Below are 26,254 nucleotides of genomic sequence, written 5' to 3'. Positions count from 1 at the left end.
ATAATTATATATATATAATTTTTTTTTGCAGGTGGCGGGGCGGGGGTATACTCCCCCGCCCCCCGCCCCGTTTCTAAACGGGGGGAAAAAATTACCCCCCGCCCCCGCCCCGAGAGACCCCCGCGGGGCGGTTGCCCGCGGGCACCTGCCCCCATTGCCATCCCTACTCTTCCCGTTATTAATCAAATCAGCTGAAGCATACAAAACCAATACACTTAAATACAGCAAAGAATACACCCGGGCAACCGCCCCCATTGCCATCCCTACTCTTCCCGTTATTAATCAAATCAGCTGAAGCATACAAAACCAATACACTTAAATACAGCAAAGAATACACCCAGGTCCCTCTGCTGGGAGTACATTGATTATAGTACATGAAATATGAAAGCCTCCCAATATGAAACAACATAAACTGTACAGCTAACAACATACCTACTGGAAAAATAACCAAAAGATGAAAATGAAAAAAAAAAAAAAAAAGAGGACAAAATTATAAAAAAAGAGGGTAGCATAAGCAAAATCACAGCATGAAGCTGGATCAAAATAAGGAAGTAGCACACAACAAAATTGCCAATTAAGTCGATCCAGGAAGCTTATGAATCTCAGCCAAATGGCGAAGGGACAGGTCCCGCAAGAGCATCAGATCTTTTGATGCTTCCCATTCCACAGATAATGCAGCCAAGTGTGGACAGTGCAGAAAATTTGGCCCCACATAGATCGCAAACATCATAACCAATTGTTGATAAACGACCAAGTGTAGCAGCACAGAACTGGGAAGGGTCTTCTAAAGGATCAATAGACTTGTTGGACAATCCTCTCTGAACGCAAATGTCAATTAGGCTACGCAACTCATCTTGCTTGCCAGGAGGGGCTTTAGATAGGAGCAATTCAAGCATCTGCTTCGAATAGGCATAATTCTGCACATCCATATTCCTTTTTATGGCAGTTCGAATGCAATTTATCCGGTGCTTGGCAAGAAGAGGCAATGAACCGAGGTGACGAGACAACCTTGCCATCTCATCTTTTGCACTGATAGCACTTGGGCCTTGGACTTTCTGTAACCGGCTAATTTCCTGGGGAAAAAAAAAGCATGTGATTTCCGGAGGAAATGTGGTGGAATAAAATGCTACCAGAAGAATGAAAAGGACATCACCGACAAAATTGAGCGAATTCTACTTAACAATCATCATGTAATAACATTCAGAAGATTAAACCATAGTTGTGGATTTTTTTTGCTTTGGTTCACTCCTTGGGATTGCAAGATTGCTAAATCAAGCAATAGGATGGTTATCAAAAGGCTCACCATATGCTTTTGTTTTAGGAAGCCAACGAGTGGTGGCAATTTGGCCACAAATGATACACTTGGTTTACATATTTAGTTGTGGCAATTGAAATTATCAACATCCAATTCAATCCTACTTCGACCTTCATTGCCTCGTTATGTTAAGGCGGCTGATGGAAGTCATGGAACTTATCAACATCCAATTCAATCCTACTTTGACCTTCATTGCCTCGTTATGTTAAGGTGGCTGATGGAACTTTTAGAACCAAGACTAGACTGACGAGAATACAGATTTTGGCTATACCAACCTTATGCATGCTCACTCCTCGTGTAAAAGACATTTTAAACTGATACCTGAAGAGAGACCATATGAGTTTTCCCAAGGTTAAGAATTACAATACCCGGAGTAGCGTGACTGCAATTTTATACTGAGCACATATTGTGGCCTGAGCCTTGATATCAGCTCCACGAGACTGATCCTTGGCCAGTGCTAGGAAAGCTTCATCAAAGCAGGATAATGCATCTGGAAGTTGATTCTGCTCAAGATGAGACATTCCGGTCTTGAAGCAAAATGGAGCAGCAGCCCCACGAGGAACCTGTAATGAGTAGAATAAAAGGATTAAGGCAGAATAACCATATGCCAGGTTTTTAAACATAAAACATAACCCCGATAGTCTGCGGCAGATACTAGACTGCCATATTTTATGTTCTCTATTTGTATATGCCATGTACATCATTTTTAACACCATGTATGGCACTCATAAAAATTTGTTCTATGTTTACTTGTGTTCAAAGTGATTACATTTTGAAGAACTGAACGTACATTGTGTTGAGTTGGAATCAAAATTTGCATCTAAATTGAACCTTCAGACATTTCGTCTAATGTAGTGTGTTTCGTACATTTTGTTTAATGTAGTGTGTTTCCTTTCCTTTTTTTTCTTTTTTTTTTTTTTGGCGGTCTGATGAGAACTTTGACGGCTACGAGCATGGTTTGCCACATAATATCTCCACATTCATTATATCTTGAGATAAACCATCTCTAGACTTTTCCGGGAAACCCTTTATGCCCTGACTAACAAGGTTTTGATTCTTTTAAATTCTTAGTATTTGACAACAAGAGATGATGAAAACAAAACTAAATGCTTACCTGTCCAGGACGTACAGCTTTTGGAGAAGTGGGATGTTCAGGAGCTCTTCCTGGCATTCCAGAACCTGGAGCTTCCAGAGAACTGAGATCAAGGGGCTGTGTTGAGATTGGAACTTGTGCCATCTGAGGCTGAGACTGCACTGGCATGACAGGCTGAACACTTAACTGTGGTGGTATGCTACCACCTGGAAGGCCAATGGAATCAGATGAAACAGGTTGCTGCGTTGCTTGTGGTGGGACACCACCATCAGGTAGACCTATATCAGCTACAGGTGCACTCTCCTGGTTAGCCACAACCTTGTTACCTTGTAATCCTTGAGAATTCTTTTCCAGTTGCGAAAGGTAAGTTCCAGGAGGAGGCAGTGATGCAGCAACCTGGATAGATGATATGGTATTCTGGAAGAAGTCCTCCGGGATCGGCCTAGGTGTAACTCCAGCACCAGTAGAAATAGGGGAAGGCTGTGAGGTAGATGTAGGTTGCACCAGAGAGTCTGTTCCAAAAGGATCAGTAGGTGCAGAAACTGTAGGAGCTGTCACACTTCCAGTGGTGGGAGGAGCAGGTTGAGATAAAATCAGGCCAAGATCCGGGGATGAACCAGTGGATGATTTGGTTCTACCCATCGGCAAACCCAACTGCTTTGTGGCTTCTTTAATCTTATTTACATCCACGGTAGATGATGTGACTGGTTTATCTCGAATTCGAATGTGTAACTTTTTGGTCTTTGAACTTTCTTCCTCATCACTGCTGCTACCATCAGCGGCAGAACCATACAGCGATTTTTTAAATTCCTCTGCTGCTTTGGCTTGTTCATCAACTGCATGAGAACCCGAAAATTGCTGAGAGAGGGTTTCTAGGCCCATCAAGGAATTCGATTTTGGTTCACCTTCAGGAACCCCATTAGACTTGCCAGGTGTTGATGTGGCTAGAGCTGTCTGAAGTCCATTTGCTTTGATGTTACTACCTTCAGCTTTAAATGCTTTCACCAAACTATCTTCTCTCACTTCAACAACATTTCCTCTTCCTTTAATGATGCCCAGATAAACACCAATGTGGTCAGTAACAATGGATGGAATGGTGCCATCATCAGTTCTCATATAAGGCATCACTTCAGCAGCCAGTGCCCATTGAGGTATGTCCTTCATGTTAATAAGAGTCTTAATCTCCCAGTTCCCACCACCCCATTCAGGTCCTTTAGGAACCATACTTTCAGCAGCAAAATTTGCAAAAATGCCTTGGGTCCACCCTGTTGAGCGGACTCTCAAAATCCTTTCACAATATCGCCTTAACTCTGGATCAGCGCCCTCTTCTTCCAATCTCTGAGCAAGACGCCTCATTGCGCTAGGGTTAAGGTGGCATATAAAGAGGTCAAGCATGCTTTCAAAGTCTGCTATTACTTCAAAAGTTTCTTTTGCATTGTCAAATTGACCATATCTGCAAATTCACATATCGTTCCAATGTAAAAAAGAAAGAACAAGTTATAAAGATAAATTCTTAAATACATCTGTTACAAGGATAGCCACTCTACAGTAAATTGGCTTCATACTTAAAATAATTTATAGACAAAAGGATATCCGGTTGCAAACTTAAAATAGTTTATCGACAAAAGCAGGGCCTTCAGTTCAATTCAAGTTTACATTTACATGCAGAAGTATCAAAACAACAAACTACAATGAATTTCTACTTGACATTTAGATACTGTGGCCTTCGGCATCAAGTCCTGAAGTGGGATGTAGATTACTGAGATGAGAGAAAGAACAAACTTATTGCTCAGTCAAAACCATAGATTTTCTATGTGTACAATGGCTGGTCACAGCAGAACATGCTAAAGCAATCAAAAGAAGTACAGTAGACCAGAAATATGTGTCCGAAAAGAAGAAAAATGTTCAACCACCTGATACATGCATATCCCAACTGGCGAAATCGGTGGAATAAATGTGAGGTTGGGGGGCATCGTGGATAATCTCTAGACCGCAAGAACTCATCCTTTAGGACAGATAAAGCAGTAGAAAAGCGAAGTGCTTTAACTGCATAGATTCCTCGCAACACCTTAAAACAAAGAAGTTAAATTAATAACTCTACGACAGATTGTCATTGATATTGAACAAAATGCACATATATCACCTGTGTGAATTGGGGGCCTGATTGCGACAGAGCAACAGCAAGATCACCACAAACTGGTGAACCACTGGCAAGAATATCAAGTGATCTTGGAGTAATCCTCAAGCTATCAAACCTTCATGGAGAAAATGAACATGATGAGCGAGAGCAGTCAGAAAAGCTTGATATCATAAATCTCTGAGGTCATAATGCAGCAAAAGAATTAAAAAAAAAAAGAGGAACAAAGCGTAAGTTCTTTACAATTCAATGAAATTAAATAAGTAGAGAAGAGGAAGTTCTATAAGCAGGAGAACCTTGAGGTGATTTGGTAAAGTACTTCTGGTAGATCAAGCTTCTGCTCAAAATGTTGCTGCATTGTCGCAAATCCGATAAGAAGTGGCTCAAGCAAGCCCACAAGACAACTCTTGATTTCAATCCCCTTCTTTTGTCGGGGATTTATATCTGTAGGGTTTGCAAGCAACAGGCGATCATTCAAAGCTCCAACAAGTACTGCACAGCCAAAAGAAAAAAAAAAAGTCATCCCTTTTGGGTCAGAACAGGAATCATGTGACTGAGATGTGAAAAAGGTAAAACAATCTACACCAGTATTCTCCACAAAGAAAGTAACCAGTCACACTTGGCGCAAGTCTTAAGTGCATACCTGCATTTGGCATACATATGGAAAGTACAGTTCTCACTTTTCCATCCCAGCCAAGCATACTGATGGAAGTAGCAGTAGAAAAGAGAAGAGCAGGCCCAATCCAGAGAAGGGATCTAAAGTAATCACATGTTAAAGACTCCAGCAATTCACAGACATTGAATCAACATATGCAAACAAATCCAAACGCACAGGAAGAGAATCAAAAAAATAAATCACAAGGCAACACTGTATTCAGGATATTGAAGGCAGCCCCTTATCAAATCTCGTAGAACTACTGGCCAATATATCCAGATCTGCTGAAGCAATGAGCACTCTCTGTGTAGTTAGTATACCGGCAACAAAGCCCCTGAGAGTTTCTTGCCAGTGCACCTAAGAGGACCATATTAGAAACATAAGCAATATTACCCTCAGAATTTTTAATCAATCACAAGCCTGCAAAAATCATAGTATAACAGAAGCAAAGACTAAATGCCGCATGTGTTACAAGATATAAGATGGTCAATGTTAATAATCATCATGCTTCAAGCAAGTGCTTTCAATTCAGATACAAATTCACAGTCTAAAGGCCGTTTGTGACTGATATTTGATACTTACTTCAAATCATTGTCAGATTGTAAAATTAAAAAATTCACAAGCTAAGGTATGGGAGCACAGCTAAAGCAGGCCAAGTATTGCCTACTCAAAACCTATAACTGTAAGTAAACTTGTGTAAAGAATACACAATCACAAGTGTACTCCTGCACTTAAATAAGATGTGAGATGCCACTTAAACCATCTGGTGTCTTGAACAAATTTAAGATGTAAGATGCCATATTCCCAGAAGAAGTTAGATGTTTATAAAGAATCTAAAGAAATACTACATGTGTAATCATTGCAGAGCAAATATCGTCTCTTTATGCATTTGCATGTTCCCTATAAGTTTTTCAAATTATAAGCCATAATATTGAAAGCAAAAAAATAAAATAATAGATAAATGAAGGAATTGGTGGTAGTAATTCAGTAGGTCCCAGAGTAATTACCTGGAGTACCATCTCACTGGTTTTCAACTTGATTGATTTTTTCCCTTCAGCTTTAGTTGATATGAAATGACCATCAGCAGTTGAAAGGCGGTATCCTTGGACAAGCTTTGCCAAGCCAATTTGATCCCCATGCGAAGCAAAGAGCATGGTTGACTCTAAATCCGTGGAATGATCAGTCAGAAGTTTATAAGCCTAAAAATAGGTTAACATAAAAATATTGTTCATAAAACTACCTAGTGGAGAAGAAAAAATACGATCAACTTCACTTTCAAACATAAACTGCAGTGGGCCCTTAATAGCAGTAACATCCGTAATGTCAGGACCGGCAGCTTGGTCTCCATCAATCATGCTATTATTGTCCTTAGACTCTTGTGAAGCCACTCCAGGTAATATATATAAAGAAAGTCCTGTCTTGTCCTCATCAAGAATTGCAAAATGGTTTTCATTAGGACCAACAAAACCAGCATCTCGACCTGGAAAATTGATGGAAATGAACTTAGCTTATTGATCTGAATGAATTTAAATACAACAAAAAGATGCAGCAGCACAAATTAACACTTGTAACAAAAGGGGAAGACCTTTGATCGTATTTGCTTTACTATTAGTTGAACGAGGATCTGTATTCTCCCAATATAGAATCACTTCATGTGCAGTGCCACTAAACTCATAAACAACCAGAAACAGGTGCTTCTTTTTACTGTAAGCAATGCACTTCGCATGATATTCTATATTCCCGGGTATCTGAGACAGAAATTATTCAGAACCAAACCGCAACAAATCAATTTGCCCAAAAAAAAAGAAAAAGAAAAAAAAAATCTCACCGAGGTGTATAGCTTCTTGTAGACATTATCCACTCCAGAAGAGAGATTATAAGCCATGAGATTTGCCCCTTCCAAATAGAAAGCCCTAACAGGATAATGAAGTACTCGGTTTTGCTTACTGAAAAAATTTAGCTCCAGATGAAATGGCTGAAAAAAACACATAGCACATTAGGATCAAGTTATGATACATTAGAAATCAAAGACTGGGATGCAACCAACATAGTCACCTGGCAAACAGGAACATCTCGTAAAAGATGCTTAGTATCCAAGATAGTGATGAGAGGTAACCGAGTTATTGGAGCAGTTTTGGCATGTCCTTCCATAAAATGCTGCAACAGCCAGGTAAAAATTTAATTATTCAACACCACTCGCATAAAGTACTGCCGTTGAGATCAAAAACAGAGAGAGGACATGTATTGCCAAGTTCAACATCTCCAGCTACATAAAGATGGAAAGACAAGTAAAAGGGTGCATTTTATGCATATAAAAACCTGTATCTTTACAGTATGTCTGAAGGATGTGCTAAACACAAAAGCATGATACAAGCAAGTCACAAGACCAGCTAGGCATCAGAAATTGGTTTCTGAACCTTAATAGTTTTTAGACATGTAATTAGTTCTGAAAATCAAATTTGTTTTGCAAAAAGCAGAAAAAGACAGATAAGAAGAACCACAACAAATTAAATGTTAATTAAGCTCTTATTAGGAATATAATCATCACTTAGAAGGTCCAGTGATAATTGTCTGCAAAATATAAAATCAAGTTGAATCATTTGTACCTTGAGGCAATGCCAGACCCAATATGCTCTAAAAGAAATAATAAAAATGAGGATCTAAGAGCACCCTCTAAAATATTTTTTACGCAAAATATGAGGCCAACAGAAAAGAGCAATTAATCCACAGAGATCAACGACATAAAGTATGTTTAGTAGAGAAGCGGAAATAAATTAAGAGAGACATACACTGTAAAGAAAGGCCTTTCGTGCAATGTCTGATATTGTAATTTGATTTTGACTGAGATGAAACCAGCAAATGGTTTATCAGCATACAAGTACTCCTTTGTTTAGGAGGAGAGTATAGCCATGGCAAAGAATAAACTAAAGAATGACAAAACAAATACAAAACCAAACATGCAAAAGCTTACCATAAAAATTTTCAATCTAAGCTCAGAAAAATTACAAAATGGCCTTGTGTTGCTTCTAATTAATCATCAAGAAATTCAAAATTAAAAAAAAAAACTCTAATGTTTCCTTCCTAAGAGAAAAACAATTGCTATAGCTCAAGACAGATGAAAAAAATGCCTTGAACTCTGAATTACTGGAATCAGCTAATTCAGGATAAACTCTAACTAAATGATCAGGTACTCAATCAAGCAATTCCTGCTGCATAATTAGCAATTGCAGGTGATTCTAGACTTAATTTACAAACAGTTAGGTACTACTACTTCTGATGGAGAATATTCACTTGATTTATTTCCCTCAAGTAATCTAACCATGACATGATGACCATCTAGAGCAAACATAATAGCATTTTAAGAGAAAAGTGCAAGATCTGTTGTGTGCGACCAACAAAACTTAACAGGGAAAGTTGGAAAAATGTGATAACAACTTCTTTTTCATGCATAAAGTATTGGGAAAGGAAATTATTAGATTTAAGGTCTATGTCAAGTACAGAAAGCAGAAGTTTGGCAAATTCTGTACTGGTTAGCATCTCATAAGATATAACAATGTCTTCTTAATCACCATATTGAGAATGAAGTGATAAGAGATACAAAACACAACTTCTAAGTCTAAGCAATATTAATCAATGTTCTATCATCACACAATTGAGGTGGTTGATAAGATGAGTTAACCACATAATTCAAATCAAAAAATTAAGAGCATATTCATGAACCTGAAAATTGTACAAATTAATTGATGAGCATTATGGCTAGATTGTGCTCAGCATAGAAGGTTTAAGGCATCTTATCAGTTATCACTGTTTTACCCTTCTTGTTCTGTGTCACAAACAGGTTAACACTTTCTCTCGAAGGACAACTCAGAATTTTCACCATTTGTAACAATCTATTAGTGATGCTAACAAAATGCTCCACTTGCTTTCTTCATTCATTTTTTTGTTTTTTTTGGGTCTGGAATTGTGGGGATGGAGGGGAGGGTTTGTAATTAACCACATAGAACATACTAATGTAAGGTACAAAGAATAATAAAACCCAGCTTCACTTGACACCACCAACTTTGTAAAAAGAAAAAAAGAAGAGAATAGCTACCAACTAACCCTTTCAAATGATGCTCTTGTAATTGTGCTTGAAGCTGATGGTCAGCTAATATTCCAGATGAACCCAGAGATAAGAGTTTTTCCTTCAACACAGATGCTGCATGATGAATTATTAGGGCTATTAAAAACCATGGCAAAAAAATCATCAAATACACCTAAACCTCAAAGCTTGCCAACACGGACCCCAAGGTAAACAAACTGCAAATTTTTGGTAATTTCTATGTGCTTATATGCTCCTTTAACACTGTAAAAAATCCAATGCCTTTCAGGAAAAAAATGGAAAAAAAAAATTGCTTACACAGCATTTACTTGATTGTATAGAATATATATTTCTCCTCAATAACCAAAATGAGAACTTATGTACCTAAAGTCTTAAAACTTCTCCACCACATTTCAAAACAAACAACCCAATCAAGAAACAAAGATGATATTATCTTCTCAAGAATGTTTCGCTTTTTCTGACTGGTTTGACTGTGAAAATAAATCCACTGAAACAACACCAGAGAAAGGCCAAATAAAAGAAAGAGCTTAGTTTACTAAAGTACAATGCATAAAAGAAAAAGGCAGAAATTTTGAATTCTATCACAATTGACATAGAAAATGGAAGGCACAAAATGAATATCTAATAGCATATCGAGAGAGAAGTATCACCTGAAGATCCCCTTGCACTTTGCAAAACAGCAAACAGCTGTTTCCGTCCTTCCCTTGTATATGCAGATCTGTTTTTTCGGTTGTCTCCACTGGTCATACTCTATTACACAACAACAAATTGTTTAGACAAAGAATTGAGTGAGCTATTTATGATACTAACGCAACACTCACTGCAAACAATACAGCTGCCAGGTTTAATTTTGGATGAATCTCTAAAGCCTTTATTCGTGGTAAAGGGTAAACTGCTTCTCCCCCTTTCTGAGAGAGAATCCGAGGGATGTCAATTGATTCAATTCCTGCGTAAGACAGTGCAAGAAACATCCATCAGAGAACCATAGGACATAACACTTGCACAAGGAATAAAAAATAGCAAAAAAAAAATGAATATCTTATTGAATCTTTTTTCAGACACATGACAGACCACAACACTCAGATCTAAGAGACAAACCACAACGTCTTCAAAACAAAGAGGAATAACTTTGTCATTTCAAATTGTTCTTCTCCTCCCACCTTTGTCAGCTTCATTGCATATAAAATATTCGAACTTCTTTGCTTCTTTAGAAGCTTCACGACAATAGCGATTTCTCGATTCAAGGTTGGGACTCAGAAGTTAAATTCTGATTAGGCCCCTCTAAATTTCATAGGGAACAAAGATAGTCTTATCTAGGTATCGAAAACCTATACAATTTCTAACATCAGTGTGTGCTATGGATTGTGGCACATATCCTATGAAAACTGCTTGAAGAAAAAAAAAAGATTTTTATTAGAGATGTAACGATATGTTTACATTTTTCTTCCAAAGTTTGTTATCTACCAAGGTAGAGCTCGTGAGAATGCATGTGTATGTGAACATCTTGCAGTATGACATTGCCATACGGAAGCCTACAGTTATAGCAATCCTTGTATGTTGGCAGGTAATGCCATCTCTATTGCTGGAAAAAGAATAAAATTCAGCATTAATATGGACTCAGACAAGAACACCATACATCTATGAAAGCTTAAAGAGCCTTTCAGCAAGGCCTCAAGATAGCTTTACTTTACCTCTTAAAAGATGCTCTGCGACGTTACAGTTGTCACAGAATTATTTCAATATAAATGCCTCGCTAATTGTTTTACTATGACAGCTTCTAAGTCAACCTCATTTTCAACTTCTTCTAGCCCAATGTAACATTATTCACACAGGAGTACATGATTCTAATCAGTAGGGTTCATTGAATAATAGTATTTAATATAGGTTATGTATGATTATTGAGGTATAAGGCTTGCTCATCTTCTTCTCTAATGAAATCCATGTATGTAGACAAACCAATAAGAGGATAAAAAATGAATTGGATTACTCAGTTAACCTCCTTTTCCAGTTGCTATATGCACAACAATTAGTGCAAAATATTATTCTACAAGGAATCAACTAGTAAACCAACCAGCAGTCTCAAAAAAATTTGCTTGCATTGGAGGTCTATTGGGATTCACATTAACTCGAGTCTTCCATAATTGGATGCTTCCATCTTTTGACAACGTAACAAGTAACCGTAACACTGGGAGCCAAGCAACTGATGTAATTGGCTGAGAACCAACTTGAGTACTGCAATTTCCATTAGTAGACAGAAACTTCATGATTCAGAACTAAACAGAATTGAGGAAAAGAAACAGAAATAACCACAAATACGTTCACATCACAGATTAGTAACAAATCCATGGATCCAATATTATTCCCTCACAAGTGGCCAAGAAAAATTTGCAAAGTAACGGAAACTCCATTAGTATGCAAGAAGGAATGATGTGGAACTTGCAATTACATCTGACTTCCAAACATGCTGCTGAAGCAAACATTTGCACTGTTGTATCAAAAGCAATATACAGCTAAATTAGATTATACATTAAGCAAAACCAATACCAAAAGCTCAATAAATTTTCCAGCAATGTGAGCCTATTCACCACATATTAAGGGGAGAGAGAGAGAGAGAGGTACATGTTACTATGAACACTAAAAATAATATGTTTTTAATAATAGTTCTAACTGGTCTTTTATTTGGTGCAAGGTTGAAGTGGGCGACTACCTGACTTCTATTTAACATCATCTTTTACTTCCTTAACAAGAAATAACACAAAAGTGCACATCTTTAAATGCATAAGAACTCATCCTCATGGAGGCAATTCATAAACACAGTAGCAGAACCTTGTAAAACTTACATCCCTATCATCATAGGCCTTTCAGTCGATACATCCCAAGCAAGAAGTGTACCACGTCTATCACCAATGAAAACCCACTCTAATGTTGGATGAAAGGCAAATGCTCCAGCTCCAATTAGCTTTATGGTGTTATCAACTAAAATGACATAAAAAAAATAGAGATGGAATCACTAACCCCAGAGAGAGAGAGAGAGAGATATCTACTAGAGGACTAGACTATAATATCACAAATGAAAGTTAAGTAAATCTCACGTTGTAGGGTGTAATGAACAGCATATGTATGGATATTATAGGCTCGGATCAGACCATCTGCATAAGCTACATACTGGAATGGAAGACGAGAAAAGCTCACTTCAATACCCACAAGTTAAAGTCCTTGGCATTAAAGGCAGAAGATAGATCTAGAAAGGAACAGAAACTAGAGAAAAAATTTTACCAAAACAGGAAGGCGAGGGTGGCAAGCAAGATTAACAATAGGTTTCTTCAGGTCTGTCTTTATTTTCGTAGGAGCTTTCCCACCTTCCACTGTTCCAACAACTTTAGAAGAGCAAATACCATGAAGTTAGAAAACCAATTCCAAGAAAATAGCTACATGAAGAAAAGCATAACTGATAAAATTATGTATGTGACATGATATAGTTCAAGTCAGACAGGGGAGCAGCGAGATGGAGACAGATAAGAAAATAAATTTCGCTAGATGAATCCCATTAAATAGAAGAGAGACAAGCAACACAATGCTATCAATGCTATCCTGACAATTGCCTTTTCATCTTCGCTGGATGTTGTCGAGTTTAAAAACATTAAACTAAAAACATAAGCTTTATAGCTTGCACTCATTCTATCCAAACAAAACTTATCATAATCATGTTGAAGTGAGTTTCATGGGTAGCTCTTAAGTTGCCAATCCCTTATGTCAGGTACTTGTATGATTTAAACTCCATCCTTTCTTCTCCAAAGTAATTAATTTAAAGATTTTATATTTATTTTTCCTTGCCACTTCATAGCAGTTTATGGTGATGATGTTTATTTCCAGTGAGCGTCTTGGTTGTCAGGCATGCATATATGCCAACTGCATAGTATCCATTTCTAACTCATTCTTTACGCATTGAAATTTCAAAGTTTTATGGCAATATAATAATTCCTGTCTGTTAAGCAGAGGTTGTTTAGAAGTTGGAAAGTACTTGTATAGTCAAATGACAGTTGAATTTTGTGTATGTATTTGAGTACATCTCCTTCTACCTTATCTTTTAATGCATAAAGACAGTATAAGAATATGCATTCCAACATAATATTAGCCATCTAAGCCATTCCATTGTTCACTTATTTGTTACCGTCTTTTGGGAGGTTTGTTTGCCAACAGCAAGTATAGTCTACAAGTAACCTATATCCTGGCTCAGAAGAGGGAAAAGATTATATAACTACTTGCACAACTGACAACCAAACCAACCTGTTACACTCATCCTTCGATGGAAACCAAAAAACACAATAGGTTGAAGAGAAGTCAAGGCAAGATGAACTTCTGTATCAGAAGAAATTTGTTCCATTCTCTTTTCAGGTGAATGCAGCACACATGTTTGCTCAGAGTCAAAATCACAGGATCGAATTGTACAATCCTGCGCATGAAACACCAAATTTCCCCATACAAGCAGGAAATGCTCCACTGTCAGTTTCTATAGACTAAAGAAGCACATTATAAATAGTTTTTTTTTTTGAAAAAAAAGATTTATCTTAAACGAAGGACGAAGTAATTGACATGAGAGCACAGAAGAAGAGCAACAATCGGAGTACTGATCTTACGGTTTCAAAAAGTACAACTATACAGTTTGTTCATTGAAATTTCATCCAAAACTAACCTCGAGTATTGCAATGATGGCATGGCCGCTGGTAGGACTATAAGCCATACGCACAACCGGAGAACCAATATCGATGGCCGCGATCTTACTTCCAGTATGCGCATCGAATTCTAGATTTTAAGCAAATAATTTAACAAAAAATTAAGCAGGCAATTGCCTTAGATCAAAGGAAATTATCAAAATTACAAAGGAAATCAGTTTACCAATGATGTGAGTTCCGACAGCGGCGGCCACAATAGCCAGAGTAGGGTGAAATGTGGCGGCATGAGGCTGCAAGGATTTCGAACTCCGACCAACGTGCCGGAGATCTAGATGCTGTAGCGTCGCCCACTCCATCAATTATTCCTCTCCAATTTCAGCTGATCGGTTCCCTAAATCAAATTAGGAATGACAACACTAACTCCAAAAGTGCCTACAGATATCGAGATCGAGAGGAAGGTGCTTTTAGCTCATTGATTTTGAAATCGTTTGAGCTATTCATCAACGAACATGATTTCCGTAACTAAAATTAAGAAACGGAAGAAAAAAGTAATTAAAAAAGAGGTCGGGAGCAAAGTGGTAAAAATATTATAAAAATTGGGAACAGAACATTTTAATCTTAAATGAAGTCGTGCTGGGTCCATTTAACAAAGTCAACCCGCTCGAAACAGAATAGAAAGCGGTGTGCTATGCAGCGCTTTCGAGTCCTTCGTTTCTTGCATTGCATGCATCCTTTTCATGTGTACTCCCCATTTTTTAACAAAATAATCTGCTTATATTTATCTTATACCTCCGTCCCACTTTGATAGTCCTGTTTCTTTTTTCACACAGTTTAAGAAAAAGTAGTTAACTTTGTTGGAAAAGTAAATTTAGATTGCTATTTTTCTAAAATACCCTCACATTAAATATGATACAACTTTATGGGAACTTGAATTGATGGTAAAAAAAGAATCAACTCTCATTAAATGGGGTAGGTTTATAGTTACAACTATTTACATTGAATAAGGGTATTTTAGGAAAATTAAAATACAACTACATTCTTCAATTGGAAAGTGGACTACAATTTGGGACAGATGAAAAAAGAATACAGGACTATCAAAGTGGGACGGAAGGAGTACATCACATGCTATAGTGTTAAATATTCAGAGTGTAACTTTACACAAACAAAAAGAAATACAAGTCACTTAGAGGTCTTGAGTTCTAATTTTCCTTTTCTCTTTCCGTTTCTTAAATCCTACATGAGAAAAAAATTAAAAAACAAGAAGATGAATTACATGCTGCTCTTATATAAAGGACTTACTTGAATATTTATTCGAATTACGAGGTCTTAATGTAATTGATTTCAAACTTGATGATTTTAAAAAGTAAGCTTGGTATATTATGTTAATAACATGTATATACTGTCTTAAAAACTACATCCATCTCATTGAGTTTTTTTTTTTTTTTTTTTTGGTGCTTAGCACCGCTATTATCAATGTGTCGTAGACGGTGATGTATTTGTTACTTTAATAAGTAAGTAGGTAAACGAATTACATAAAAAAAATTAGTGTCTGGTCTTAAAATAGAAAAAAAAAATCAGGCTAATTAAAGCATCTTGAATTGTTATGTTGTGGATTTAAATTGTAATATTGCACTCTTACACTCCTATTATTATATATATATTTTTTAAAACGAGCTACTAATATATTTAATTTTATTTATTTCGGTTTTCCCATTTATTTTAGACTTTCTAAGCAAAAAGCCCAGTAGTAATCCGGGCCTGGCCCGTCGTGTGAATTGTCTTGCTAACAACAGGTAACTTGCAAATCCAAACCAACACGGATCTTCAAGTCAGGACTCAGGAGCCTCCCTAATCTGTCTTTGTCCCAGCCCATTTAAACATCTATTTCCTGTTTTTCAGTTCGTGCTCTCCAATCACGCCCGCTGTCTCTTCCTTTGATCTACCTCTAAGTTTCTAAAGATAGAGAGGGATACATCTCTTCTCTTTCTTATTTATTGGTATATTTTTTTCCCCTTTCCATTGAAGCTATATTCAAGGATGCAGCAAGGAAAGGGGAAATGGTAAAATCAGTGAATTGGACATCTTTTTTTTTTTTTTTTTACATATAATGCTACGAACCTGTTAAAACAAAATTTCTGATCATGCGTTATCCCATATGCAATACCAGTTCACAACATAGCTGCTGAGGTGGTTTATTACATCTTCTTGCTTTGGTGTAGACCAAGATCATCACCACCAATTCTTAGTTTAGTTATAATTGCACCGTGTGTAATGTACATATTAAAATAATAAATATAAATACTAACACAATTTTTAGGTACAAGTTTCAAGAAATGAAAAAATTTATTGTATATTTGTCGATTGTTATATATTAGTATCTGCATTTGTTCTGTTAGTGTTTATGTCGTGCGATTCAATCATCACTGACAATTGTGGAGGCCTCTGATCCCATATTTGCCTGCATGCCCTACTGTAATTTCATGTCCTCGAAGCTTTTTTTTTTTTTTTTTGGTTAATTTTCATATTCTCGAAGCTACTACTGTGTTGTCTGTCTCAGCAGCACCTTTGTACGTAGGATAAGTGCGGCCTTTCATAGCAAGGCAATGGTCTTGATTGAAATGATATATCATTCAACCTATTTAATTTATTGAGAAAATGTACACTTTGCTGCTAAATTGAAGAGTGAAGCTAAATAAATTTGTCCATTTGCATGCAGTTGCCCGTCTACATCCAAGTCCTATCCAGCTGAATTACAAGGGATTCTTGGCATCAGTTTTTTTTGGTGTTGGGTGGTTGCTTTTAATGTTGTGGTTGATAAATTCTGAAATGATAATTATGAAGGCAGCAGAATTCATCTACGACACGAGATATCTAATCCAAGGGCCAAACTGGGCATTGGGACACAAGTTGTGGATATGAAATATGATGCACTTTAGCGTACCCTCCAGCTGGTAAAGAAAATGGGGAGCTTTTTGAAAGATTGATGATCTGCTTCCGCGTAGCCAAACCCCAAATTAGGAGATTCACTTCCCAATATAGAAAAAGGGCCGTAAGTGGGGCTGCGCTGGTTATCTATCGCCCAAGTTGGCCGCGGCCTCTCGACAATTTGGAGTACTAGAACTCATCAATCCAACCAAAGAAATACTAAGAATTCACTCTTCAACAATGCCTCTATGGAACTTGTTAACAGGAATCGTCCGATGCTTCCTCCGTGAATATGCCATTTTTGAAGCTCAAAATTCACATAATGTTGGGCATATCCATGCTGCATAATAATAATAATAACAAAAAAAGGCACTTGTCAAGAATTAACGCTAAAATGTTTTGCAGAAAAGAGGTTCAGCAGAACTGGATTTCGCTGGCGGGAGGACGGAGGCTGGGAGTATGCCTCCGATTTGGCTGGCATTAACTCCTCCTGGAGGGTCTGATCGGAGAATGAAGGACAGAAAGAAGAACCATGAAGCTGTAAAGTTGAATAGAATTAGAGGGTGGGTTGGAAGAACGAAACGGGGTCACGCATTGCCTGTCCCGGCAGCGAACGTGGAGCCTATGCACAACGAAAAAAGGGGTGGTCCAATCCAGTCGTGGTGACTGGTGAGTGGGCAGACATTTACTATGAATTATTAAAAGTCAAATTGCTCGTAATTTTTTGTCTACTTTGCAAGCAGAGAGTCACGTACCGGAAAACACCAGAAGATCAAATAGAGGGGGAGGCGGATAAACTAGAGGCATGGCCATGGGCTTGGACTTCGCAAGTTCCTGTTTAAACTTAATTTTTTTGTGCGTATAGATAGATTTAACAACATCCAATGTAAATTTTATAAACGTAATTTTTGCACAAACCTATGCTCAGTTTGGATTGCTGAGTTTTTCAAATACTATTGGGTCCGTTTGGATATGCACTTTTTCAAACACATTATATAAATTACAGAGTTATGTTTTACATTAAATATCGTATCAATTTACGCCACCTATAGTTGTAAGACTTAAAAAATCAATTTGAATTGGACGACAACTTAACTTGATAGGCTCCAATCGGATTAAACTTCTCTTCATTGCATGCATTAGAGAAAATTTCTCTCCATTATACTTCAATGAAATTAATTTAAAAATCAACACCGCTTATAATATAGTTTATTATTTGTGCTAGTTATACATAAAATTTTGCATGGAATTGACCAAGTTTTGCCGTTTGATTGATCATTGTAAATTTTATCATCCATTTTTCGCTGTTCAAATATTTCGTATAAATGGAATGTCAAAATATTTTTTTAAAAATATTTTTTTTAATATATTGATCATCAAAAAGGAAAGTAATAATACAATCACATAATTTTATAATAATGTTGCTTAAGTTTAAATATAAACAAGGAGAGAGATCAACGGAGAGACATCCAGCTTCAAATCGCCATGGCAGTAACTTCTTTTGAGAGGGCTGGGGTTGTACTACTTCCCAGTTTACTACTAAAGCTGGGGATTCGGATTAAAGATCTAAAGCAGTCGGGCTAAAGAGAAAGAAACTCCGTCGATACTTTACCAGTTTACTACTAAAGCTTCGGATTCGGATTAAAGATCTAAAGCAGTCAGGCTAAAAGGAAAGAAACTCCGTCGAAGCTGAAAGCTCACCGCGTTGGGAGTGGGGGAAGGGTGGGAGAGTCTATTCACCCCACCGTTGCTTCTCGTCTAGGAAACACCCATTTAGAGTTCAGAAAACGACTTCTAAACTGCGCACCACCATACCCCCTCCTATGAGTAGTCCATTGTCTCCTAATTCTCCACTGCTTCAGTTCAAGAATACTGCTGCGACTAGACGGAAAGATCAAAGACGAGGGTTTCACTGATTGATTTCGTAGGACTTCACTGTTGTTGCAGTAGTAATAAACCTTTGAGTCAAAATCCTAGAAACCCACTTGTGTCACTCACCCCTCGTACTCTCTAAACACATATAGTACCGTCATTACTGAATTAGTAGTAAAAGCTAAAAATAGTACTCCTCCATTTGTTAGCAAGCCAACTAGAATAGGCTCGCAAAGATGCGTAGCATGGCGAGTTCCCCCTCCTCCAAAGGCATCGCCGCCATTGTGGGTGTCGGACCCAAGCTCGGCCTCTCCATCGCCCGCAAGTTCGCCCGCGAAGGCTACACCCTTGCCATCCTCTCCAGTGACTTAGGCCAGTACTCTATATACATTGCTGACTATCAGTAACGGACGATTATTGCCTTTGACACTCTTTTTTTTTTTTCCCAATCTTTTTATTTCAACTACTTCAGAATTATGCATGACAGTTTGATTAAAAGATGCAGGGAGACTGTCGAGATTTGCGGATGAGATAGCGAGGGATGAAAAGGCTCGAGTGTTTGCGATTCGAATTGATTGCTCGGACACGAAAAGTATAAGGGAGGCATTCGAGGGGGTTCTGTATTGAAGATTATATTAGGTATATGTCTATCTGGGTACCTTTGGTTACTCTCTGTACCCGTTTTCCTCGGTAATATCTTTAGGAGTAGTTGAGGTATGTTAGACCTCTGTCATTGAGGTGTGATAGAACTCTGTTTTTCAATTGGGATGTAATAGGACTCTGGTCTCGGTACCTGTATATATGGAAGGCACGGAAGCAATAGAAAGGGAACTTTTCCCTCACAGAATTTCTTTCATGGTATCAGAGCTATGGATGACGAAGGGAAAAGCAAGAATGTTGGGAAGAAATCTGTTTCACCATACATCTTGACTTCGAATGACAATCCTGGAACCATTATTACCCAGGTACAATTGAAAGGTGACAATTATGATGAATGGGCTCGAGCTGTGCGCACAGCGTTGAGAGCCAAGAAGAAGATGGGATTTGTTGATGGAACGGTGACGCATCCGGATGACGATTCCGTCGATCTAGAGGATTGGTGGACCGTGAATTCGATGGTAGTGTCATGGATTCTCAACACGATAGAGCCAGCTTTGCGTTCCACCATAACTCATGTGGAAATTGCAAAGGACCTTTGGGAAGACATCCAAGAAAGGTTCTCTGTCGCTAACGGGCCTCGGGTACAACAAATCAAAGGAGAGATTGCAGAATGGAAACAACGGGGACTTCCAATTGTGACCTACTATGGGAAATTGAAGCAATTGTGGGAGGAACTAGCAAACTATGAACAAATTCCGACATGCCAATGTGGAAGGTGCGTATGCAATCTTTCAGTCCAACTTGACAAGAAACGTGAGGAAGAGAAACTTCATCAGTTCTTGTTGGGTTTGGATGACATGGCATATGGAACAATTCGTTCAAACATTCTTGGTACAGAACCACTACCCAGTGTGGGTAAGGCATACTCCTTGATATGCCAAGAGGAGCGCGTCCGAAGCATGTCTAGAGGAAATGAGGGACGTGGAGATCCCGTGAGTTTTGCCGTTCAGGCCAACGCAGGAGGTAGGAAACTTGGGACTGAAATAAAGGACAGGTCTGCGCTGTGTTCATATTGCAATCGCAGCGGGCATGATGCTGGAAACTGTTTTCAGCTTATTGGATATCCTGAATGGTGGGGTGATCGACCCAAAGGAAATGGACGCGGTTCAGGACGTGGACGCGGAAACCAGAATTCAGGACGTGGACGTGGGGGTGCACATCGGGCTAACTCTGTTCAGACGATTGGTCAGTCCTCCTCGTCAACAGTAACCGCAGAAAGGGAGCATACAGCACAAGGATTGTTGAATGGTGAACAGTGGGCAGCTTTCCTGAGTCTGCTGAATTCTTGCAAGCCTGGTGCCAATGAAAAGTTATCGGGTAAGCATTATTTGAACTGGATAATTGACTCGGGTGCGTCTCACCATATGACTGGACGCTTAGAATGTCTATCTGAATTGAAGAATTTGACGGGGTGTGCAGTAGGATTGCCTGATGGCAACCAAACCATAGCAGTGAAAGAAGGGTCAGCTCGTTTGGGGAAACATATGAAGTCGAAGAAAGTGCTATATGTCCCCAATTTGAACTGCAATTTAATTTCAGTATCACAATTGCTTGACGAATTAAATTGCAATGTTTTATTTACTAAAAAATTATGTGTTATACAGGACCGCACTTCGAGGATGGTGATTGGAGCGGGTGAACGACGCGAAGGGCTTTACTACCTCAAGTCCATGGGAGAAATCAAAGCGTGCAATACCAAATGTCTGGATATCAGTGGGCTATGGCATAGAAGAATGGGACACCCATCTGCAAAAATAGTAGGATTACTTCCTGATGTGAGTTCTAGCAGTAACAATTATGATAAGGGAAAACCTTGTGACATTTGTTTAAGAGCCAAGCAGACTAGAGAAGTATTTTTTCCTAGTGATAATAAAGCAAATGCAATTTTTGAGATGATACATTGTGACATATGGGGACCCTATCGAACTACTGCTTCGTGTGGTGCCTCATATTTTTTAACTATTGTGGATGATTTTTCAAGAGCTGTGTGGATATATATGTTGGTTGTTAAGTCCGAAGTAGAACGTGTGCTTCGTAATTTCTTTGCCATGGTCAAACGACAATATAACAAGAATGTGAAAATTGTTAGAAGTGACAATGGCATGGAATTCACTTGCTTGGATGGTTACTTTGCTGAAAATGGAATGATACACCATACATCATGCGTAAGAACACCCCAGCAGAATGGGCGGGTTGAAAGAAAACATCGCCATATTTTGAACGTGGCTAGGGCATTACGTTTTCAGGCGAATCTCCCTATTGAATTTTGGGGAGAATGTGTGCTGACTGCTGGATACTTGATTAATCGGACTCCATCCAAACTTTTGGGGAATAAGACGCCGTATGAATGTTTGTTTGGAGAGCCACCCAGTTACAAACATATTCGTGTATTCGGATGTTTGTGTTATGCTAGGGATATGAATAGAGAAAGAGATAAGTTTGCCACTAGGAGTCGGCGTTGTTTATTTGTGGGGTATCCCTTTGGTAAGAAGGGATGGCGGTTGTATGACCTTGAAAATGGTGACTATTTTGTATCACGAGATGTGGTGTTTTCAGAAGATGAGTTTCCGTATGCGAAAGTAAGTGCACCTAATACGACTAAAGATGTCCTGGGGACAAGTTCACTTGAGCCATTCGACCTTGTGGAAGACGAAGTGGATGATGCAAGGGAAGATGATCTGCTTACAGAGGTTGCGAGTATACTACCGGAGATCACGGATCGGGTTCACAATGATGAGAATAACGAAGACAGGGGGGGCACCACAGGTGCAGAAGCTGGATTGGTTGCTGAGCAACTTGGGCGTGGTCAACGAATAAAGCACCCATCTAGTCGCTTAAATGATTATGTGACGTACACAGCTCAATGCATAAGCCCTTCAGCGTGTTCACCCAAACCAATCTCATCCTCAGGTACTCCTTATCCTATAGCGCATTATGTAACATGTGATAATTTTTCTGTGCATCATCGGTCTTTCTTGGCAGCTGTGACAACCGGTAGGGAGCCAAAATTTTATAGTGAGGCAGTGAAGGACTCTCGGTGGCGCCAGGCCATGAAGAATGAAATCGATGCACTTGAGACTAATGGAACATGGACGGTGGAAGATCTACCACCGGGAAAGAAAGCCATAGGCAGCAAATGGGTATACAAAATCAAGTATAACTCAGATGGAACTGTCGAGCGGTATAAGGCGCGTCTGGTGATTCTTGGCAATAATCAGGTTGAGGGAATTGACTATCATGAAACATTCTCTCCTGTTGTGAAAATGGTGACTGTACGCACGTTCTTGGCTGTGGCGGCAGCAAAGGAATGGGAACTTCACCAGATGGATGTTCACAATGCATTCTTGCATGGTGATTTGAAAGAGGAAGTGTACATGAAGATGCCTCCGGGTTTTACAACTCCACAATTTGGAAAGGTGTGTAGACTACGAAAGTCTCTTTATGGATTGCGACAGGCTCCACGTTGTTGGTTTGCTAAACTCACAAATGCCTTACGGCAGTACGATTTTTCTCAATCTCATTCTGATTATTCATTGTTTACTCTGAGTCAGAATACCATTCAAATGAGTATACTTGTATATGTTGATGACCTTGTAATTGGGGGCAATAATAGTGCTGCAATTCAACAATTCAAGGAATATTTGTGTCAATGCTTCCATATGAAAGACTTAGGAATATTAAAATATTTCTTAGGATTGGAAGTTGCTAGAAATAAGGCTGGAATTTTTCTCTGTCAACGAAAGTATGCACTGGATATTATTGCTGATGCCGGGTTATTGGGTGCTCGGCCAACAGGAATTCCGATGGAGCAACATCATCGGTTGGCAATGGCAGACAGCATGCCTTTGGTAGAGCCAGAAAAGTATAGGCGGTTAGTAGGCCGGTTAATTTATTTGACACTAACACGCCCTGAGCTGTCTTATGGTGTCCATGTTCTAGCTCAGTTTATGCAGAAACCCAAAGAGGAGCATTGGGAGGCAGCCTTGCGGATGGTTCGCTATTTGAAGGGCAGCCCTGGTCAAGGCATACTCCTTCGATCGGACTGCAATTTGCAACTGCAAGCATATTGTGATTCGGACTGGGCAAGCTGTCCTCTGACACGTCGCTCTCTCACTGGATACCTTGTTTTTTTGGGCAACTCTCCTATATCTTGGAAAACTAAGAAGCAACATACAGTGTCCAGGTCATCTGCTGAAGCAGAGTATCGCTCTATGGCTGTGACCATCTGTGAGCTGCGATGGTTGAAGGGTCTGCTAGCTTCCCTTGGGGTGTTACATTCTGGTCTTATGCATCTTTACTGTGATAGTCAAGCAGCCATGCATATAGCGGCTAATCCTGTGTTTCATGAGCGAACAAAACATATCGAGGTGGATTGCCATTTTGTGCGTGATGAAGTTCAGAGTGGAAATGTTACTATCACTTATGTGCGTAGTTCTGAGCAGTTAGCCGATATTTTTACCAAGGCGCTTGGGCGACAACAATTCGAGTATCTTCTTCGCAAGTTGGGCGTTTGTGATCTGCACGCACCAACTTGAGGGGGGGTATTGAAGATTATATTAGGTATATGTCTATCTGGGTACCTTTGGTTACTCTCTGTACCCGTTTTCCTCGGTAATATCTTTAGGAGTAGTTGAGGTATGTTAGACCTCTGTCATTGAGGTGTGATAGAACTCTGTTTTTCAATTGGGATGTAATAGGACTCTGGTCTCGGTACCTGTATATATGGAAGGCACGGAAGCAATAGAAAGGGAACTTTTCCCTCACAGAATTTCTTTCATTCTGTCTTTAGGTTTCGTGGAGGTGTTGGTGTACAATGCGTACCATCCCATGTCTTGGCCTCCCACTAACTTCGCCGACATGAGAGTCCAACATTTTGAGAAGTCCATCGCCGTTTCCTCCGTCGGCGCCTTCCACTGTGCCCAACAGGTCCCTGTCCATTACTTCTTCTCCACTCTAAACAGCTAGCAGTTAACTAGTAACTAGTAACGGCTCTGATTTACCTGGATAAATTGTTCATTTTTTTTTCCGCCCCTGGGATCGATGAAACCTCAGGTACTGCCGGGCATGGTGGATAGAGGCCGAGGGACGATTCTCTTTACGGGCTGTTTTGCTTCCCTTAATGGAATAGCCGGTTACTCGGAATTATGTATGTACTGATCCTAATTAAGTAGGGTTTTACCAGTACTATATGGTAACTGCAAGAACGCGCTATGTATTCCATCAGCCCGCAATCGCACAGTATAGTATGACAACAGATGATTCTCTGACACTGTTTTCTCCTCCCTTTTTCACTTCTACTTCTGTGTCAGGTTGCGGGAAGTTTGCATTGAGAGCCTTATCGCAGTGTCTGGCTAGAGAGTTTCAACCTCAGGGTGTACACGTGGCACATGTCATCATAGACGGCTATATCGGCGTACCTCGGTTTGTCTGTTTTTATTTATCTCCTGGTTAATTTGCTAGCCAGTTCTATCGTGCATATGCATGTGTGGAGAGTTATGCTACGCTTGCGTAATTTATTACCATGTTCATATTCGTTTCTTTGCTGAAATTTCTGAATCTCGATTCTTGATTTTTCCTGCCAAGCTCTTTTTTGGTTCGTCATTCTCAACATTCTGTAGAGATATTAAGTTGGGATTCATTAATATGTTGGGATTCAAGAATATGTTGCCTCACTGGGAACCACCTACAATGAAATCCTGATTTTGGCATGAAGAAACATGCTATACCTCAAACTATGCCCTGCTTTAACAGTAAATTAGGTAGCAGTATTACTATACTGGTCATAAACTCGGGTATGAGGAAGATGCTATAATTAAGGCTGGCTTGAAAACTTAAATTCATCGAATGGATTGGCAGGGCAGCAACGTCATCAACTTCACAACAAAGATCAAAGGGGGTTGGGGAACAACAAGAGCAGCAGCAGCAGCAGATTGGTATCGGAGAAGGGGAAGAGATTATGGACCCAGACGTGCTGGCTCAAACCTATTGGCAATTGCACATTCAAGACCGATCCGCTTGGACCCAAGAGATCGACCTCCGTCCCTCAAACTCTAGTCTTTTCTGAATGAAATGAAATTAAGAGCGCGTCCCTACTACTACTGTCTTCCATCGATTAATCATTACAACATTACTCTCCCGCTCTTTCAACAAGTCTTCACCTCCTGTCCTGTTTACTTGCGTCGACATGCATGCGTACAGGATTTCAAGTTGCAAATGATAGGAGCAGCTGTCGCCCTTTTCTGCTATAAAAGTGAGCGCAGACTCATAATTTTTGGGGCTGCTTTCGTGTGACGGTGACGTTTTAGTAGTGCTGGTCCTAATTTAGTTTCTGTTTATTTTTAGAATTAATTTTTTTATATACTGACAATGCATATAAATTATCATTAGATCGTGACAATTTATTTGAATTTAAATTTCAAATTCATATTTTACTTGTGTATCATATATCTAATCATAATAATGTATAAAATTGTCAGCATATACAAGATTAATTCTTATTTTTAATGTAATTACATAATTATAAATTCGTATGATCGTTCAATCGTTTTCATTTCACTTTTCGGGCTGAAATGTCTTTGTCTCAAATATAAATATCTTCCCTCCCCCTCTCTCTCATTTCTGTACCCTTTACTTGTCGTGCATTACTGTTTTTGGAAGCTATACTTGGATCACAAGCCTCACAAGTTGCATTTCCCACCAATTAAGGACAAAATAGTCTTTTTGCTAATTTTTTTCATCACAATACTACCACTTGACACGCTACTTAAATCTATTTATACTCAATTACTCGCAAGTAGCCATTCAGAGTTCAGACACAGGAGG

The 26,254-nt window shown here is 39.0% G+C and overlaps 2 protein-coding genes across 2 annotated transcripts; one reads left to right on the top strand and one right to left on the bottom strand.

The window, feature by feature from the left end:
• Nucleotides 1-320: 320 nt before the first annotated feature.
• On the bottom strand, nucleotides 321-14,540 carry LOC113702120 (uncharacterized). Its single transcript, XM_027223124.2, has 24 exons — nucleotides 14,199-14,540; nucleotides 13,996-14,105; nucleotides 13,590-13,755; nucleotides 12,579-12,679; nucleotides 12,395-12,467; nucleotides 12,143-12,278; nucleotides 11,374-11,534; nucleotides 10,124-10,248; nucleotides 9,953-10,052; nucleotides 9,302-9,398; nucleotides 7,990-8,041; nucleotides 7,256-7,357; nucleotides 7,029-7,175; nucleotides 6,786-6,948; nucleotides 6,441-6,680; nucleotides 6,208-6,362; nucleotides 5,429-5,557; nucleotides 5,189-5,306; nucleotides 4,842-5,037; nucleotides 4,552-4,663; nucleotides 4,322-4,476; nucleotides 2,430-3,861; nucleotides 1,684-1,878; nucleotides 321-1,073 (listed from the first exon to the last, which is right to left on the bottom strand). The coding sequence occupies exons 1-24, from the start codon at nucleotides 14,329-14,331 to the stop codon at nucleotides 603-605; spliced, it is 4,869 nt and encodes a 1,622-aa protein (XP_027078925.1). The 5' UTR covers nucleotides 14,332-14,540; the 3' UTR covers nucleotides 321-602.
• A 3,886-nt stretch (nucleotides 14,541-18,426) lies between these two features.
• On the top strand, nucleotides 18,427-25,839 carry LOC113702463 (uncharacterized). The gene is made up of 6 exons (XM_072059895.1): nucleotides 18,427-19,148; nucleotides 19,282-19,392; nucleotides 24,199-24,358; nucleotides 24,485-24,578; nucleotides 24,742-24,853; nucleotides 25,289-25,839. The coding sequence occupies exons 1-6, from the start codon at nucleotides 19,009-19,011 to the stop codon at nucleotides 25,494-25,496; spliced, it is 825 nt and encodes a 274-aa protein (XP_071915996.1). The 5' UTR covers nucleotides 18,427-19,008; the 3' UTR covers nucleotides 25,497-25,839.
• Nucleotides 25,840-26,254: the final 415 nt, after the last annotated feature.

The sequence above is a fragment of the Coffea arabica genome, chromosome 7e (genome assembly GCF_036785885.1).
Source record: "Coffea arabica cultivar ET-39 chromosome 7e, Coffea Arabica ET-39 HiFi, whole genome shotgun sequence".
Taxonomy (NCBI): domain Eukaryota; kingdom Viridiplantae; phylum Streptophyta; class Magnoliopsida; order Gentianales; family Rubiaceae; genus Coffea; species Coffea arabica.
Note: the sequence above shows the minus strand (reverse complement) of the source record. Positions and strands in the feature narration are given on the sequence as shown.